This window comes from Schistocerca gregaria, chromosome 2 (genome assembly GCF_023897955.1).
Source record: "Schistocerca gregaria isolate iqSchGreg1 chromosome 2, iqSchGreg1.2, whole genome shotgun sequence".
Taxonomy (NCBI): domain Eukaryota; kingdom Metazoa; phylum Arthropoda; class Insecta; order Orthoptera; family Acrididae; genus Schistocerca; species Schistocerca gregaria.
This window is the reverse complement of record NC_064921.1, coordinates 357,048,018-357,066,620: the sequence shown is the minus strand read 5'-3', so window position 1 is coordinate 357,066,620 and position 18,603 is coordinate 357,048,018. Positions and strand designations below refer to the sequence as shown.

At 48.3% G+C, this 18,603-nt stretch overlaps 1 protein-coding gene across 1 annotated transcript in view; it reads right to left on the bottom strand.

Annotated features, from left to right (window-relative positions):
* LOC126337057 (circadian clock-controlled protein daywake) overlaps positions 1–18,603 on the bottom strand; it is a 100,781-nt gene that overhangs the window by 12,475 nt on the left and 69,703 nt on the right. Inside the window, exons 5-6 of the mRNA XM_050001385.1 lie at positions 6,458–6,591; positions 3,456–3,605 (exon numbers count right to left, since the gene is read on the bottom strand). Of these exons, the coding sequence (XP_049857342.1) occupies positions 3,456–3,605; positions 6,458–6,591 (284 nt within the window). The remainder of the gene's footprint in view (positions 1–3,455; positions 3,606–6,457; positions 6,592–18,603) is intronic.

Here is an 18,603-nt window from a genome sequence, read left to right as displayed (position 1 = left end):
GAGACCTTCGCCTATAGCGGGTAAGTGCTCTGCCAACTGAACTACCCAAGTACGTCTCACGACCCGTCGGCACAGCTTTTATTCCGCCAGTACCTCGTCTCCTACATTATAAACTTCACAGAAGCTCTCCAACAGACCTTGCAGAACTAGCACTCCTAGAAGAAAGGATATTGCGGAGACATGGCTCTTCTCAGGAGCTCAGATGGTAGAGCACTTGCCGGCGAAAGGCGAATGTCCCGAGTTAGAATCTGCGTCCGGCACACAGTTTTAACTAACCAGGTAGTTTCATATCAGCGCACGCTCCGCCGCAGAGTCAAAATTTTATTCTGAAAACATTCCCCAGGCTGTGCCTAAGCCATGTCCTCGCAACATCCTTTCTTCCAGGAGTGCTTATTCTGCAAGATCTGCAGGAGAGCTTCTCTGAAGTTTGGAAGGTAACAGACGAGGTACTGGAGAAATTAAAGCTATGTGGACTTGTGAGAGGAGCTCGGATAACTCGATTCTAGAGCCCTTGTCCGCGAAAGGCAAATGTCCCGAGTTCGAGCCACGGTTGGACACACAGTTTTAATCTGACAGGAAATTTCATATCAACACACACGCCGCAGCCGAGTGAAAATTTCATTCTGGAAGAAATACACAGGTAACAATAAAAACATGAAATTTAATGTTACATTGTATAATAAAACAGTGAATAAAGAAAACGATTTCCAGGCAAAAAGGAATGAAGGAGGAACTTCCTACACAATAAATCTGTCACATAATTCTTTGCAACATGTATACGTGGAAGAGGTCTGTGGACACTGGAAGGTTTCAGATAGATTATATGATTGTAAGACAGAGATTTATGAACCATGTTTCAAGTTGTAAGACATTTCCAAGGCCAATGTGGACTCTGACCACAATCTATTCGTTATGAACTGTAGATTAAAACTGAAGAAACTGCAAAACGGTGGGAAAATTTTGGAAATCTGTGGTGAGATGTTATGGGACCAAACAGCTGAGGTAATCAGTCCCTAAGCTTACACACTACGTAATCTTACTTAAACTAACTTATACTAAGGACAATACACCTCAGACGGGGAGAGCCGCCTGAACCTTGCCACGACACCATAAGGTGGGTATTTAAGGAGATGGGACCTGCGTAAATTGAAAGAACCAGAAGCTGTAGAGAGTTTCAGAGAGAGAATTAGGAATCAATTGACAAGAACAGAGGAACGAAATACATTAGAAGAATAATGGGTAACTTTAAGAGATGAAATATTGAAGGCAGCAGCGGATCAAGAAGGTAAAAAGTTAGCAGAAATCCTTGGCTAACAAAAGAGATATTGAATTTAATTGATGAAAGGAGAAAATATAATATTGCACTAAATAAAACAGGCAAAAAGGAATACCAACGTCTCACAAATGAGATCGACAGGAAGTGAAAAATGGCTAAGCAGGGATGGCTACAGGACAAATGTAAGGATGTAGAGGCATAAATCACTAGGAGTAAGGTAAATACTGCCCACAAGAAAATTAAAAAGACGTTTGGAAAAAATAGAAACACTTGTATCAATATTAAGACCTAAGATGGAAAATCAGTTCTGAGCGAAGAAGGGAAGGCAGAAAAGTGGAAGGAGTATATAGAGGGTCTATACAATGGCGATGTACTTGAGGGCAATATTTTTGAAACGGCAGAGGATGTAGATGAAGATGATACGATACTGTGTGAAGAATTTGAGAGAGCACTGAAAGACCTAAGTCGAAATAAGGCTCCAGGCGTAGATAACGTTCCATTATAACTACTGCAAGCCAGGGGAGAGCCATCCCTGATGAAACTCTACCGTTTGATGAGCAATTATGTATTTGACAGGAGAAATACCCTCAGACTTCAAGAAGAATATAATAATTCTAATACCAAAGAAAGCAAGTATTGACAGGTGCGAAAATTGTGGAAGTATCAGTGTAATAAGTCACGGCCGCAATATACTAACACGAATTCTTTACAGACGAATGAAATAACTGGAAGAAACCAACCTCGGGGAAGATCGGTTTGGATTCTGTAGAAATGTTGGAACACGTTGGGCAATACTGATCTTACGACTTATCTCAGAAAATAGATTAAGGAAAAGCAAACCCACCTTTCTAGCATTCGTTGATTTGGAGAAAGCTTTTGACAATGGTGACTGGAATACTCACTTTCAAATTCTGAAGATTTCAGGGGTAAAATACAGGGATCGAAAGGCTATTTACAATTTGTACAGAAACCAGACAGCAGATATAAGAGTCGAGGGGCATGAAAGGGAAGTAATGGTTGTGAAGGGAGTGAGACAGGGTTATAGTCTACCTCCGATGTTATTCAATCTGTATATTGAGCAAGCAGCAAAGGAAACAAAAGAAAAATTAGGAGTAGGAATTAAAATCCACGGAGAAGAAGTAAAAACTTTGAGGTTCGCCCGACGACATGTAATTCTGTAAGAGACAGCAAAGGACCTGGAAGAGCAGTTGAACAGAATGGACAGTGTCTTGAAAGGAAGATGTAAGATGAATAGCAACAAAAGCAAAACAAGGGTAATGGAATGTAGTCGAATTCAGTAAGGTGATGCTGAGGGAATTAGATTAGGAAATGAGACAATTAAAGTAGTAGATGAGTTTTGTCATTTGGGGAGCAAAATGACTGATGATGGTCGAAGTAGAGGGGATATAAAATGTAGTCTAAAAATGACAAGAAAAGCGTTTCTGAAGAAGAGAAATTTTTTTGACATCGAGTATAGATTTAAGTGTCAGGAAGTCTTTTCTAAAAGTATTTACATGGAGTGTAGCCACGTATGGATGTGAAACGTGGATAATAAGTAGTTTAGGCAAGAAGAGGATGGAAGTACTCAAAATGTTGTGTTACAGAAGAATGCTGAAGATTAGATGGGTAGATGACGTAAATAATGAGGAGGTACTGAATAGCATTATGGAGAAAAGGAATTTGTGGCATAACTTGACTAGAAGAAGGGATCGTTTGGTAGCACACAGTCTGAGGCCTCAAGGTATTATCAGTTTAGTATTGGAGGGAAGTGCGGAGGGTAAAAATCGTAGAGGTAGACCAAGAGTTGAACACACTAAACAGATTCAATAGGTTGCAGGTTGCAGTAGATGAAGAAGGTTGCACAGGTTAGAGTAGCATGGAGAGCTGCATCAAACAGATCTCTGACTGAAAATAACAAACGTAGAGTCGGTAACATGTTAACAGGCTGCGGGGAGGCAGAAAAGTGAAGATATTTATTTGCTTCCCGAGGCTTCTGCACTCAGTGCTGGAGGTCATAGGACGGTGATGGATGTAAAAGTTGTTAATTACCGATAATGCAGTAGTTCTCAGTGTTTGCAGTCGATATTGTTAGAGAAACAGAAGAAGTGTCAGAAGGAAGACGTGCGAGACTATGGGACACCGCTTGTCGGCAACTATCGCGTGCTGTAGTTGTACTCACTGAGAATGCGGTTGTTGTTGAAGACCTTCTTGACGGCCATGCGCACCGTCTTGATGCTGAGGTCGACGTCGAGCGTGTCGACGTGCAGGTACTGCCGGCCGTCGCGCGTCGGCGTGCTCACCTTGCCGCGCACCACCGCCACGATGTCGCCTGCGGGCACAAACACACACACACGAACGGCATGAGTAGGCGCCGCTCGCTCTGTCTCCCACAGCCACCGCCTCACCAGCTGAGCTTCACAGCTTTATTCTCTTATCAAATGGCACATATGTGTGGGTGAGCACAAGGAGGTCAAATGTTTTAGTGGAGCACAAACAAGACTCCCTAGATATTAAGTAATGGAACTTTGGCCAAAATTTCATCGTCACAAATTGAAATTTCTCTGCTTTTGTTGGTATGTATACTCTCAATAATAATAACCATGGATTTTTGAAATGGATTGTATTTCATGGCATCTGAACAAAACAAAATTAAAAATGGAAAAAAGCCATAATTTCGTTTGTGAAATGATTTGTCTTAAAGTAAGGCACATAACAGATCAGAGAAACGTTTAACGGGCCTTTAAATTATGCTTGAAATTATGTACAGCAAGTGAGGTGCCGACGGAGAACGTAAAAACGTGTGAAATATTTCTCTAAGTTATTAATTTCTTACTTTTAGACAAGTCATTCTACAAAGCAATTGACGGTTTTTTTTAAAATTCTTTTTATCAGATTACGTATTGTGAATATCTGGATGTAACGTAACAGAGGACTCAGGACATGAGGTATAAAGGTGAGTGAGTGAGTGAGTGAGTGTGTGTGTGTATGTGTGTGTGTGTGTGTGTGTGTAGGGAGGGGTGGGGAGGTGTGTGTGAATCATGTTAGTTTAATGGTGGATGACGAAGAATTTCTGATATTCCATGGCAAATGGCTGTGGGTATAATGGCTGTGGGTATAATGGCTACTCGTCAGTATCCATTACTTACCCTCCACTTCTTCAAACTATACTGAATTAATATTTCCGCCTGTTTGGTGGGGCGGGAAGCGCTTTCACTTTGCGAAGACTTTTATTTGCCTACAGGAGGGTGGGCAACTGTCCTCCTATGTCATTCGCTGGGTACGCTCTTAGTATTGCGACTGACGTATCGCATGATCTCATTCTATTGCACCACTTTTCTCGAGTCGACATCTATCGCTCGTGTGACAATATGAGTAATATAAATTGTTTTTATTCTCTCACAGACCAAAGATAGCAAAAATGGTTTTATGATTCATAATGGTAGCCCTATACTCGGTGATAAGCTAGCTTTCCTAAAAGCCATCTTTTAACGACATTAATTTACTGAAGGGCTTTTGTGCAAAAAGTGTGGAAACTGGGTGCTGCGTATTTTCTTATTTTCACTGTCACATCGAAACTTTGTAAACTCATGTAGCGTACAGTCTGAAGAAAATACACACCTGGAAATAGAAAAAAGAACACATTGACACCGGTGTGTCAGACCCACCATACTTGCTCCGGACAATGCGAGAGGGCTGTACAAGCAATGATCACACGCACGGCACAGCGGACACACCAGGAACCGCGGTGTTGGCCGTCGAATGGCGCTAGCTGCGCAGCATTTGTGCACCGCCGCCGTCAGTGTCAGCCAGTTTGCCGTGGAATACGGAGCTCCATCGCAGTCTTTAACACTGGTAGCATGCCGCGACAGCGTGGACGTGAACCGTATGTGCAGTTGACGGACTTTGAGCGAGGGCGTATAGTGGGCATGCGGGAGGCCGGGTGGACGTACCGCCGAATTGCTCAACACGTGGGGCGTGAGGTCTCCACAGTACATCGATGTTGTCGCCAGTGGTCGGCGGAAGGTGTACGTGCCCGTCGACCTGGGACCGGACCGCAGCGACGCACGGATGCACGCCAAGACCGTAGGATCCTACGCAGTGCCGTAGGGGACCGCACCGCCACTTCCCAGCAAATTAGTGACACTGTTACTCCTGTGGTATCGGCGAGAACCATTCGCAACCGTCTCCATGAAGCTCGGCTACGGTCCCGCACACCGTTAGGCTGTCTTCCGCTCACGCCCCAACATCGTGCAGCCCGCCTCCAGTGGTGTCGCGACAGGCGTGAATGGAGGGACGAATGGAGACGTGTCGTCTTCAGCGATGAGAGTCGCTTCTGCCTTGGTGCCAATGATGGTCGTATGCGTGTTTGGCGCCGTGCAGGTGAGCGCCACAATCAGGACTGCATACGACCGAGGCACACAGGGCCAACACCCGGCATCATGGTGTGGCGAGCGATCTCCTACACTGGCCGTACACCTCTGGTGATCGTCGAGGGGACACTGAATAGTGCACGGTACATCCAAACCGTCATCGAACCCATCGTTCTTCCATTCCTAGACGGCAAGGGAACTTGCTGTTCCAACAGGACAATGCACGTCCGCATGTATCCCGTGCCACCCAACGTGCTCTAGAAAGTGTAAGTCAACTACCCTGGCCAGCAAGATCTCCGGATCTGTCCCCCATTGAGCATGTTTGGAACTGGATGAAGCGTCGTGTCACGCGGTCTGCACGTCCAGCACGAACGCTGGTCCAACTGAGGCGCCAGGTGGAAATGGCATGGCAAGCCGTTCCACAGGACTACATCCAGCATCTCTACGATCTTCTCCATGGGAGAATAGCTGCCTGCATTGCTGCGAACGGTGGATATACACTGTACTAGTGTCGACATTGTGCATGCTCTGTTGCCTGTGTCTATGTGCCTGTGGTTCTGTCAGTGTGATCATGTGATGTATCTGACCCCAGGAATGTGTCAATAAAGTTTCCCCTTCCTGGGACAATGAATTCACGGTGTTCTTATTTCAATTTCCAGGAGTGTACGTACAAGCTAGGCCACATACCATATCAACGACATTTAATTGTATCAGATAATCACGTATGTTCTGTTAATAACTAGCATGAAGGAGTGGGCGCAGGTTTGGGAAGGCCCGCTTGCAGCGGTTGCTGGTAGAGTGCGGTACTCACCGAGCGTGGACTGGAAGGTGCCGTTGCCGGAGGCGGGCAGGATGATGAGGACGCCGCTGCTGGTGTAGCGCGCGTTGATGCGCAGCTGGGGGATGCGGATGCGGCTCTCGAAGGGCGCGCCGTTCTTGCCCAGCCTGCGGAACACCGCCAGCCGCACAGTAGTCGCAGCTCAACAGTCTGACTGGGCGCCGTTCATTACAAAACTATACAATACACGAGTGGAAAAAGAAAAGTGCCCAGAGACGTAAGACAGAAACGCAAGGAACACTGATAGAGGGATGCGTTGTTTATTGTGGTCTTCAGTCCCAAAATTGACCTCCGAATAAATACCGCAAATTACATCCTCCAATATGTGCTTACTGTTTTCATGTTTGCCCTCCCCCCTCAACAATTTTTATCACCCCCCTTTCCTTCCAATACTAAACTGATGATGCCTTGATGTCTAAAAACGTGTCCTATCAACGTATCCCTTCAATCTACCTTCTATCAGGTTGTGCCAAAAGTTTCTTCTTTCTCCAGTTCTGTTCCGTACCTATTCATTAATTACGTGATCTAAGCTAATCTTCAGCATTCTTCTGTAGCACCACATTTCAAAAGTTTCTATCCTCTTCTTTCTAAATTGCGTTTTGTCCATCTTCACTTCCATACATGACCACACTCCATACAAAATTATTTTCAGAAAATCCTTTCTAACACGTAAATACATATTCGATATTAACAAATTTCTCTTCTTCAGAAATGATTTTCTAGCCATTGCCAGTCTACAATTTATATCCACGCTACTTTGGTCTTCATCAGTGAATTTTCTGGTCAGCTATCTAAAATCTACCAACTACTTTAAGCGTCTTGTTTCCTCATTTAATTCTCTTAGCACGACATGATTTAATTCTCATGTATTCCATTATCCTTGCGCACTTTTGTTGATGCTTATGGGATATCCTCCTGAAAGGAGGACATTGTCCATTCCGTTCAACTGCTCTCCCAAATCCTTTGCTGTCTGTGGCAGAAATACGTCATTGCCAAAGGTCAAAGTTCTTATTTCTTCCTCCTTAACTTTAACTATTATTCTAAAATTTAGTTTTATTTTCTTTACTGCTTCCTCAATGCACAAATTTAATAAAATTATGGATGGGTTACAACACTGTCTCACTCCCTTCTCAACAACTGCTTCCGTTTAATGCTCCTCGGCTCTTATAACTATCGTCTAGTTTCTGTACAAGCTGTAAATAGTCTTTCGACGTCTGTATTTTAGCCGTCTCCCTTCATAATTTCAGAAAAAGTATCCTAGTCAACATTCTCAAATGCTTTCCCTAAGTCTACAAATAATATAAACGTAGAATGTCTATCCCTAACCTATCTTCTAACATAGGTTTTACAGTCAGTATTGCCTCGCGTGCTTCTGCATTCCTTCGGAATCCAAACTGATCTTCTGCGATGTCGACTTCTACCAGCTTTCCCATTCTCCTGTAAGGAATTCGTGTAAGTATCTTGCGATCTTGTGCTGTTAAACTGACAGTTCGGTAATAATCACTCCTCTCAGCACTCCTTTATTTGGAGTTGGAATTATTACGTTATTTTAAAAACATTACGACTGTGTCACACATCTTACACACCAGGTGGAAGAGTTTGTCATGGCTGGCTCTCCAAAGGTCGAGGAAATATCGTCTACTTTCGAGGCCTTTTTCGACTCAGGTCTTTCAGAGGGTTATGAACAATATCATTCAAAGCGCCTTTTTGAAGTCTGAACAGGAAGCAGAGTGAACACCCAGACATCGTAAAATTGCTGAAATAGTGACGTATAGTGACGAGTATGGTATTGGATTCATAAACTGTGCAGACATGTTGGTGAGGGTAGAGGAGCAAAAGTTTTTTACGTGACCTCATATCCGCCATCGACTGCATTATTTATTAACCCACCCATTATTGGAGCTTGGACATTACGTCATTTTGAAATGATCGCAGATCCTAAAAACACATTGGTAGTCAACATTAACAGAAAGAATAAATGTAACGTGAGAGTCTATGGCTGGTGTTAGCCTTTGTCACAGACTGATGAGATGAAAACTAGTGAAAAAATTTAATCTCATTGGTTTTTGTCCTATCCACATGAAGCATTTAAAAGAATTCTGCGTTGTTCCGTCCAACAAGAAGCACAGTTCTGTGGAATTGTTGGTCTCAGCGGTCCTACGGATGAGCTGTCCAGTGCTTTGCAGATGAGACAACCACCGCGTCTCAACGTAGTTGCGAAATACTGCCGACAAAGTAGTTATAGGGCAGGGACGCTGCAACCAAAATTTATTTCGACAGTACTCAGTAGAAAACCCACAAGGCACAAACGAAAAATAAGAATTATACACAAGCAGGGAAAGAAAGATCGAAACGCCATATTTGAATGAGACACCGACAAAGGGAAGAAAAGAGAACGATTATAGCGCCGTTTGTGCACGGAGCATGTATTAGTCCGAGCCTATATACTTTTCAGTTGCTGAAACAGTTATTTGCTCTTTAAAGTATCTTAGTGGGTCAATAAAAAACGAATAACGACCTCTCACCCCCGATTCTTTAAAGAATCGAACTCCCGTGGTAGAAAAGCTTCAAACAACTGAAACCTTACAAATGAGTAAATGTTTGGCATTAAGAATGTAAAAAAATTTATGGTTAAGATATAAAATCCTATTACGTTGGTTTTATCCATTCCGTATTATTCATTAATGATAAAGTCAAAAACAAAACTGGTAAACAAGAAATGAGTAAGTTATGACAGCATTTTAAATTTTTAAATTGGGTCATAAATTATGTGAAATACTGGAAATAAAATTTTTGATGACCCCGGAAGCCGTTGGACAGGCTGCTTGCAACTGGGACCGGCTAACTGTGTTGTCGTCTCGTAATACAGGCGCAGACGTGCAAGGACGGGAACAACAAGGGCAGTTCGTGCAGTCACCTGAATCTGAACGAGGACATACTGCAGTGCTGCTGGGGCGTCGGCTGTCCCTCTGGAAAACTGCCCAACACGTTGGACGAGAGCTAACAGCTCTTTATCAGTGATGATGCCGATGACTTGAAGAGGGTTGCGCATGCACTTATGACTTCGGATAAAACAAGAATATAGATCGTCACCTTGATCGCTGTATGAGACGAATCACCGTTACTGAAAGCACTTACAAAACACTCGTTCGACCTATACTTGAGTATTGCTCATCAATGTGGGATCCGTACCAGATCGGATTGACGGAGGAGATAGAGAAGATCCAAAGAAGAGCGGCGCGTTTCGTCACAGGGTTATTTGGTAACCGTGATAGTGTTACGGAGATGTTTAGCAAACTCAAGTGGCAGACTCTGCAAGAGAGGCGCTCGGCATCGCGGTGTAGCTTGCTCGCCAGGTTTCGAGAGGGTGCGTTTCTGGATGAGGTATCGAATATACTGCTTCCCCCTACTTATACCTCCCTTGGAGATCACGAATGTAAAATTAGAGAGATTCGAGCGCGCACGAAGGCTTTCAGACAGTCGTTCTTCCCGCGAACCATACGCGACTGGAACAGAAAAGGGAGGTAATGACAGTAGCACGTAAAGTGCCCTTCACCACACACCGTTGGGTGGCTTGCGGAGTATGAATGTAGATGTAGATGTTAACAAGTGTTCCACACAGCTATGGCCATCGGGAGTCGTTTTCTGGAAGCTAGGTGTCATACCATTGACCTTCTCTCACATTCATTTGATTTGTTGTTAGATCCATCACAAATTCTATAATGAAATAATCAAGTGATACAATCAATGACGGAAATATGTTTCGTGATGATCAACGGTGGTCAATATTCCGACATCAGTTACCGAGTAATGAATATGCCAGGAAGCTCGAACATCCTGAAATATTTCTTTACGTGTTTTCTTCCAGTTCATGTCTGCCTCGGGGCAAGTCACTATTTTTCGTGTCTCCAGATCGTTACCCCCAGTGGACTGACATGTTGCAGCGTTCCGTTTGTACGGCCGGCAACCCATCTGGCATAGAAGTGCCACGGGTTGCCTACATTCCACTATATGGCTCTCCACCACTATTCTGTGGCAGTTCCTCTAGGTAGCCCTAAGAGTGTCACCAGGAGTCGAAGACGGGAGTGCGGGGGGGGGGGGGGGGCATCTATTTTCATCCGAGACCTAGAATAGTTCTTTTGATATACTGACGCACGAAATTATTGAAGGACGGGCGATGGGAAGCCCCTTGTCACCAGTAGTGGCCAACCTGTTTATGGAGAAGTTTGAGGACGAGGCTCTTACAACTGCCACTTACCAGCCAACATGCTTCCTAAGATTCGTTGATGACACATTTGTCATTTGGCCACACGGTCGCGAAAAACTGGAAGACTTCCTGGACCACCTGAACTCAAGGCATCGGAATATTAAATTCACCATAGAGCTAGAAAAGGATGGTCAGCTGCCGTTTCTGGATGTCCTGGTGAAGGAGAAGGCGGATGGCACCTTCAGCCACAGTGTGTACCGAAAGCCAACACACACAGATCTATACCTAAAGGCCGACAGCTGCCACCAGCCAGCACAAAAGACCGGGGTGCTTAGAACACTCGTACACCGAGCCCAGACACTGTCTGACACTGACAGCCTGGCAGGGGAACTTGAACATCTTCAAAAAGTGTTTGCTAACAACGGATTCTCATCCACGGACATCCGCAGAGCTCTACATCCCACCAGACGTCAGGATACACCGGAGAACGAGCAAGAAGAAGAAATCAAGAAACTGGCATTTTTACCGTATGCCGGGCCTGTCTCTGCCAAGATCAGCAGAATACTAATTAACCATAACATCAAGAGTGTCTTCTGCCCACCTAGCAAAATCAGGGCTTTACTTGGAACAGTCAAAGATGACCTGGGCTTAAGGAAGCCGGGCATTTACAATATTCCTTGTGAATGCGGTATGTCCTACATTGGCCAAACGACTAGACCGGTGGAAATCAGCTGTAAGGAACACCAGCGACATACCAGGCTAATGCAGGCCACAAAATCAGCAGTAGCAGAACACTGCCTAGAATTGGAACATTCCATGGATTATGAGAACACCAAGGTCATGGTCCAGACCACCAGGTTCTGGGATAGTGTCATCACTGAATCTATAGAGATAAAGATGGCAAAAAACTTGATTAACCGGGAAGCGGGATACCAGCTAAGCACTGCATGTAACCCGGCATTTGAACTGCTGAAGCAATGCCGGAGAAAATATGTTTCCAACACCAACAATGAGCCTTAGACATCAGCACACTGCGGGCATGAACCAAGAAGGGAACACCAGGAAGCCTCAGCGGCAGTCGGAGACGGCCAGAGCGGGAGCGGACGGAATAGGGAACGTCCAGAGCGGCATGACCGAGGGAGCTGTGTCGGCGGCCACATCCGGCCCCCCACGTAGGACGACGCTGCAATCGACTGCGGACTGCGCTGCGGCACACCCAAGGCGCATTAGCCCGCTCACGCCAGAGCAGGTGTACCGTACCTCGTTGTACACCGACTATCGCGGGGCATTGTGTACTCTGAACAGGAAGCCGACGAACGAGCACTCCGCGCGTTCCAACAGCACCTGAGGTCACTAGGTTGCGAGGTATTCGAAGATGTGAGCGTACCGTCGGGAGCCAGTGAAGAGACCTCAGATACGCCGTTTGCTGTACCGTCAGGTGCGACGACAGAGCACGCCACTGTCCTGCCACGTGACAGCACAATCCCAGAGGCTAACCTTGGCGAACTGCTCGAGGCGGAAGCCATGGATACAGCGCAGCCCTCTAGAAAGAGGCCTGCAGCTGCGGAGGAGTAAGATTCCGCCGCTATCTCTGAGTCTACTTGCATGCAAAGTCAGAAGAAGAAGACGCCAGAAGCTCCTGCCCACTCGGAGGCAGATCAGGGGACTGACGACGGCTTCGTTGTCCCGAAGCGGCGGCACACTGCTCGGGCCAAATGGCTTGAGAGAGTGCAGCCGCTGCCGACAGCGAACTCATTCGTCGACGTACCTGACGAGCAGGAGGCCATGGATGATGCTGAGGCACCCAAGAGGCGGGCACCCGCCCCGCCACCGATTACTGTATCGTGGAAGGACACGTACCAGTCCTTCCTCGAGAAGCTCCAGGCGGTAACGACCTCCGCCAAGATCAAATGTGCCGGTCGGGACTTGTACAGAGTCTCGATCGGCACAATGGATGAGTACCGGGCTGCCATGCGGCTCATAGAGAAGGAGAAGCTGCACAGCTACACCCACAATGCGGAGCCAATGAAGCAGCTGAAGGTGGTTTTTCGCCGCCTCCCGCTGAAAATGGAGTCCGACCACCTCAAGAGTGAACTAGCTGGGCTGGGCTACATGGCCAGCTCGGTCACACTCATGAAGTCGCCCAGGACGAGGAGACCCATGCCACTGCTCTTGGTTGTCCTCCCGGACAACCTCGAAAACCGCAAGATTTTTCAGGTGCAGATGGTGGCCAGGATCGCAGTGGAAGTGGAGCCGCTCAAGGCCAAGGGGAGCCGCGCCCAGTGCTTCTGCTGCCAAGGCCTTGACCACGTGGCGCGCTACTGCACGATGCCAGCCCGCTGCGTCAAGTGCGCCGACTCCCACCAGAGTCGAGACTGCACCAAGAAGAGGGAGGAGGCGCCCAAGTGCTGCAACTGTAGCGAGCCACATGTGGCGAGCTACAGAGGCTGCACCGCCTTCAAACGCGGCCCACGGCAGCAAGGACGTGCGGCACCCGCACGAAAGGTGCAACCAGGCACCAGCTTCGCCTCTGCCACCAAGGGGGAGTCCTCGGACGCCCCCAGGGGGCGGCGGGTGGACGTCCCGACCACCAAGGCGCCCAACCAGGCAGCCGGCACCCAGGACGACCAACACCAGGGCGGACGGCTAAACCGTCCCCCCACCTCAGACACGCCGCAAGCTGCTAGGCGTGCGGTCCCGCTAACGGACGCAGCTACTCCGCTGCGCCCCGCCGCCCACGCACCCGCAACTGCGGCACCTCCTGCAGCAATACCGCGACCGGAAGCAGCAGACCTGGGAGCAATGTTGAGCTCCCTCTCTGCCCTGCTACAGCAACTGCCGGTGCCCGTCACCGCCGTAACGGGGGCCCTCCAGGTCGCTACCGTCGCCACGAAGCCACACCATGGATAACGTCCTTATCCACGGCCTGACCATCTGTGGCTTCAATGCCAACAGCCTGTTTCCGCAACAGGGTGAGTTTCGTCAGTTCATGCAGGACGAGGCCATCGACCTGTGCCTGATCTGCGAAACTCACCTCAAGCCAGGAGTTCATGTGAAGGTAGCAAACTATGTTTGCTACCGCAACGACAGGCCGACGGCAGGCGGGGGTACCGCCATCTACGTCCGCGCCTCACTCCGGCACCACCAGGTGCTGCTCCCTGCCATGGCCACCCTGGAAGTCACCGGGGTGAACGTCACCACGGCTGTGGGGCAAATAACCTTCGTGGCTGCATACAAGCCGCCACGTGGACACCTCCAGGAGGCGGACGTCGACGCACTGCTGGCGTTTGGGGGGAGGGCCTTCATTGCGGGTGACTTCAATGCGAAGCACCCGGAATGGAACTCCCGCCTCGCGAACGTCAGTGGCCGCCGACTTCTTCGCGCAGCCCAGAGGAATGGCGCCCTGGTACTGGGCCCACAGGAACACCATCTTCCCGGTAATCAAAGGCATCGGGCACCACACGACCGCCACCAAGCGGTGTGGCATGTCGTCCGACCAACTGCCGGTGGTCTACGGAATCGACATCGCTGGAGCCACGCTCCGGCCACGTCGGCAGACGTACCGGCACCTGGACAGTGATCGATTTCAGGACAACGTCCTGGCATCACTGGAGGACTCACCTGACCCCGCGGCAGTGGGCTGCGGATGCCGCCCTTCAATTCTTCACGCGTCAGCTGCTGCAGGCAGCTGATGCGACCTCCCCTGCCCCTCCACAGGGTGCCAGGGACTTCTCCCGTAACCTGCCGCCTCCCATCCGGGACGCAATACGGGAGAAGAACCGCCTCTTCCGGGAGTGGCAGCTCACCCGCCAACCCGCAACGAAACGGCGCCTCAACCGCATGCGGAGAGACATCAAAGCGGCGGCTGAGGCGCACAGGAACAACGTCTGGACGGACTTCGTCGCCTCCCTCAACCCCGAGGACGGCAGCGCGTGGCGGACTGTGAAGTCCTTTCTACGCAGAAGGCAGCGCGTCCCGCCTCTACTCGTCGAACAAGACGTCGTCTGCAGCCCGGACGGCAAAGCAGGCGCCCTGGCGGACCACCTCGAGCTGTCATTCACCCCGGTGGATGATAACATAGACGAGGAGCACCTCCACCGGGTTGAGGGGCAGCTCCCAGTGTTCCTGGAAGCCAGGGACGACGCGGACGAGATCGACCCCATCACCGACGAGGAGGTGGCCGCGCAAATAACGGCGCTTAACACCAAGAAGACTGGCGGGGCTGACGGCGTCACCAACTATCTGCTGAAGAGCCTGCCGGCGGGTGCACACCCATTCCTGGCGGGCATCTTCAACCAGGTCCTTCGCTCTGGGGTCTACCCCTCTGTATGGAAACATGCAGAGGTGGTGGCAATCCCCAAGGCGAACAAGGACCCACGGGACGCCGCCAACTATAGGCCAATCAGCCTGCTGCCGGCACTTTCGAAGATGTTCGAGCGCCTGTACGCCAGACGCCTGCTCCGCCACGTGACAGCAGAAGGCATCATACCCGACGAGCAGTTCGGCTTTAGGAGGGGCCATTCCACCGTCCACCAGCTGATGCGATTGGTAGAAGAAGCCATGCGCACCTTGGAGACTCGGGAATACCTTGGGGCGGTGTTCCTGGACGTCTCTAGGGCATTCGACTCCGTGTGGCACGACGGCCTCGTGTACAAACTTTTTGTGCACGGGGTACCGACGTCGCAAGGAGTCCTCCTCCGGTCATACCTAGCCGAGCGGTCCTTCCATGTCAGGCTGGAAGACGGGTCATCCACCCATCGATACATCCGTGCTGGAGTGCCGCAGGGGTCCGTTCTTGGGCCCCTACTGTACTCCCTATACACCGCCGACGCTCCGCGCGTGACGCCGGTGAAGTTGGCACTATATGCTGACGACACTGCGCTGTTCGTGCGGAGCATGAAGGCGGTCGAGATGCGCCGTCTTCTCCAAGGAGGTTGCGAGGCCCTTGGCGCCTGGTCGACCAAGTGGCGCCTCAAGCAAAACGCAGCGAAGAGCCAGGCGGTGGTGTTCACGAGACGACCACTGCCGCCCGATCTTCCGCCAGTCACCGTCATGGGCAGCCGCGTCCCATGGAGCAAGACTGGCCGCTACCTGGGTGTCACATTGGACCACAAGCTGACATGGAAGCTGCACATCGAGGACGTCAGGGGCAGAGAAATAGGGCGCCTACGCGTCCTGTACCCTCTGCTCAATCCCTCGTCTGCGCTGCCGCCTCACCACGGCCTCACGCTGTACCTGGCGCTGGTACGTCCTGTGCTGGAATACGCGGCTGTGGTGTGGGGCAACGCGGCCGAAACACACATCAGCAAGCTGCAGAGGGTGCAGAACAGGGCGCTCAAGCTCGCTCTGCGCCTGCCGAGGCTATACTCGACCGCTCGGCTACACGAGCAGACCGGAATACCCCTCCTCCGCGACCGCTTCAAGCAATCGGCGCGGGCCTTCTATGAGCGGGCCGAACGGTCCGACAACCGGCTCATCAGGGATCTGGGCCATCCTGCACACCACAGGCCAACAACACGCTGACCTGACCTGCTGCGGGAGTGAAAACTTCCGCAATAGAGACAGGACATCCCCATCCAGAAGGAAACAAACCAGAGGCCAATCCAAGAAGAGAGGTAGTCCCTCCGAAATGTAAGGCTTACGCAGGAATAGCACTCGACTGCTTAGCCTGCTCCTGCACGGGTCAGGGCAGACCCGTAAGGTAGAACAGTGAGTGAGTGAGTGACGGCCAGAGCGGGCGCGGACGGAATAGAGAACACCTAGAGCGGCAGGATAGCGCGACTAGTGGGCACGGACCCAGTAGGGAACGGCAAACAGAACACCAGCCACCGGGCAGGCATAAATATGCGACCCGGTCCAGCAAGCAGCCAGTCTCAGGGAACTCCTGAGGAAGACGTCAAGTAATGACGTCGAAATATCGTGTTTGGAAGACGCTGATATCCGGCAGAAAACCCGATTTCCACGAGATGTCACCTCCTCATTAGTTATGTGATGTACCCAACTAATCTTCAGCATCCTTCTGTAGCACCACATTTCGAAAGCTTCTATTCTCTTCTTGTTCAAACTATTTATCGTCCATGTTTCACTTTCATACATGGCTACACTCCATACAAATACTTTCAGAAAAAACTTCCTGACACTAAAATCTATACTCGATGTTAACAAATTTCTCTTCTTCAGAAACGCTTTCCTTAACATTGCCAGTCTACATTTTATATCCTCTCTACTTCGACCATCATCAGTTATTTTGCTCCCCAAATAGCAAAACTCCTTTACTACTTTAAGTGTCTCATTTCCTAATCTAACACCCTCAGCATCTCCCAACTTAATTCGACTACATTCCATTACCCACGTTTTGCTATTGTTGATGTTCATCTTATATCCTCCTTTCAAGACGCTATCCATTCCGTTCAACTGCTCTTCCAAGTCCTTTGCTGTCTCTTACAATGTCATCGGCGAACCTCAAGGTTTTTATTTCTTCTCCATGGATTTATACCTACTCCCAATTTTTCTTTTGTTTCCTTCACTGCTTGCTCAATATGCAGATTGAATAACATCGGTGAGAGGCTACAACCCTGTCTCACACCCTTCCCAACCACTGCTTCCCTTTCATGCCCCTCAACTCTTATAACTGCCATTTGGTTTCTGTACAAATTGTAAATAGCCTTTCGCTCCCTGTATTTTACCCCTGCCACATTCAGAATCTGAAAGAGAGTATTCCAGTCAAGATTGTCAAAAGCGTTCTTTAAGTCTACAAATGCTAGAAACGTAGATTTGCCTTTCCTTAATCTAGCTTCCAAGATAAGTGGTAAGGTCAGTATTGCCTCGCGTGTTCGAATATTTCTACGGAATCCAAACCGATATTCCCCCTAGGCCAGCTTCTACTAGTTTTTCCATTCGTCTGTAAAGAATTCGCGTTAGTATTTTTCATCCGTGACTTATTAAACTGCTAGTTCGATAATTTTCACATCTGTCAACACCTGCTTTCTTTGGGATTGGAATTATTATATTCTTCTTGAAGTCTAAGGGTATTTCGCCTGTCTCATACATCTTGCTCACCAGATGGTACAGTTTTGTCAGGACTGGCTCTCCTAAGGCTGTCAATAGTTCTAATGGAATGTTATCTACTCCCGGGGCCTTGTTTCGACTCAGGTCTTTCAGTGCTCTGTCAGACTCTTTACGCAGTATCATATCTCCCATTTCATCTTCATCTACATTCTCTTCCATTTCCATAATATTGTGCTCAAATAAATTGCCCTTGTATAGACCTTTCAGACATATACGTAAAAATTTAAGTAAAACTTTTGTCAGAACGAAGGATTTAAAGACAGATTTCAATTTGGTCTGATGTAGATGATATATTCTGCTTCTCCGCGGTGGTGCATTCTGAACGATAGACTTAACCACGTGAGTCACTGCTTAAATACACGAGGCATTTTGTTCATCAGTCTTCATGTTAGTCAGCTGTGAATTTACTAAACTACAACAGCTGGTGAAATATAGATTAAGATAGTAAATTTTATCACAAATAAATAACCGTCAGTCACCTTTTTGAAGCGGTAATCAGTAGCAGAAATATAATTTGAGAAATGAATAACATAGTGCTGTATCGATTTATTTTTTTATTACTATCGGTATCGATCGTCGAATATCATCCAGGTAACTCTATCAACGTAAATCAAAGAAGAGACAATGTAGAAACAGCGAATAACAAGGTCATATATAATCAGCTAATCGTTTCGTGTGCGTAAGGAAAAAATAAAATACTTCACACATCGTACGGAACTCGATATAAGAGAAACTTCCTGCTCACAGTTAAGAAAACAGACAAAAAGAAATTGCGTGCCCAGTTCAATGGCAGAGGAATAACTGAATGCTAGGATTCTAAAGGTGAACAAAAAGATGTGACACA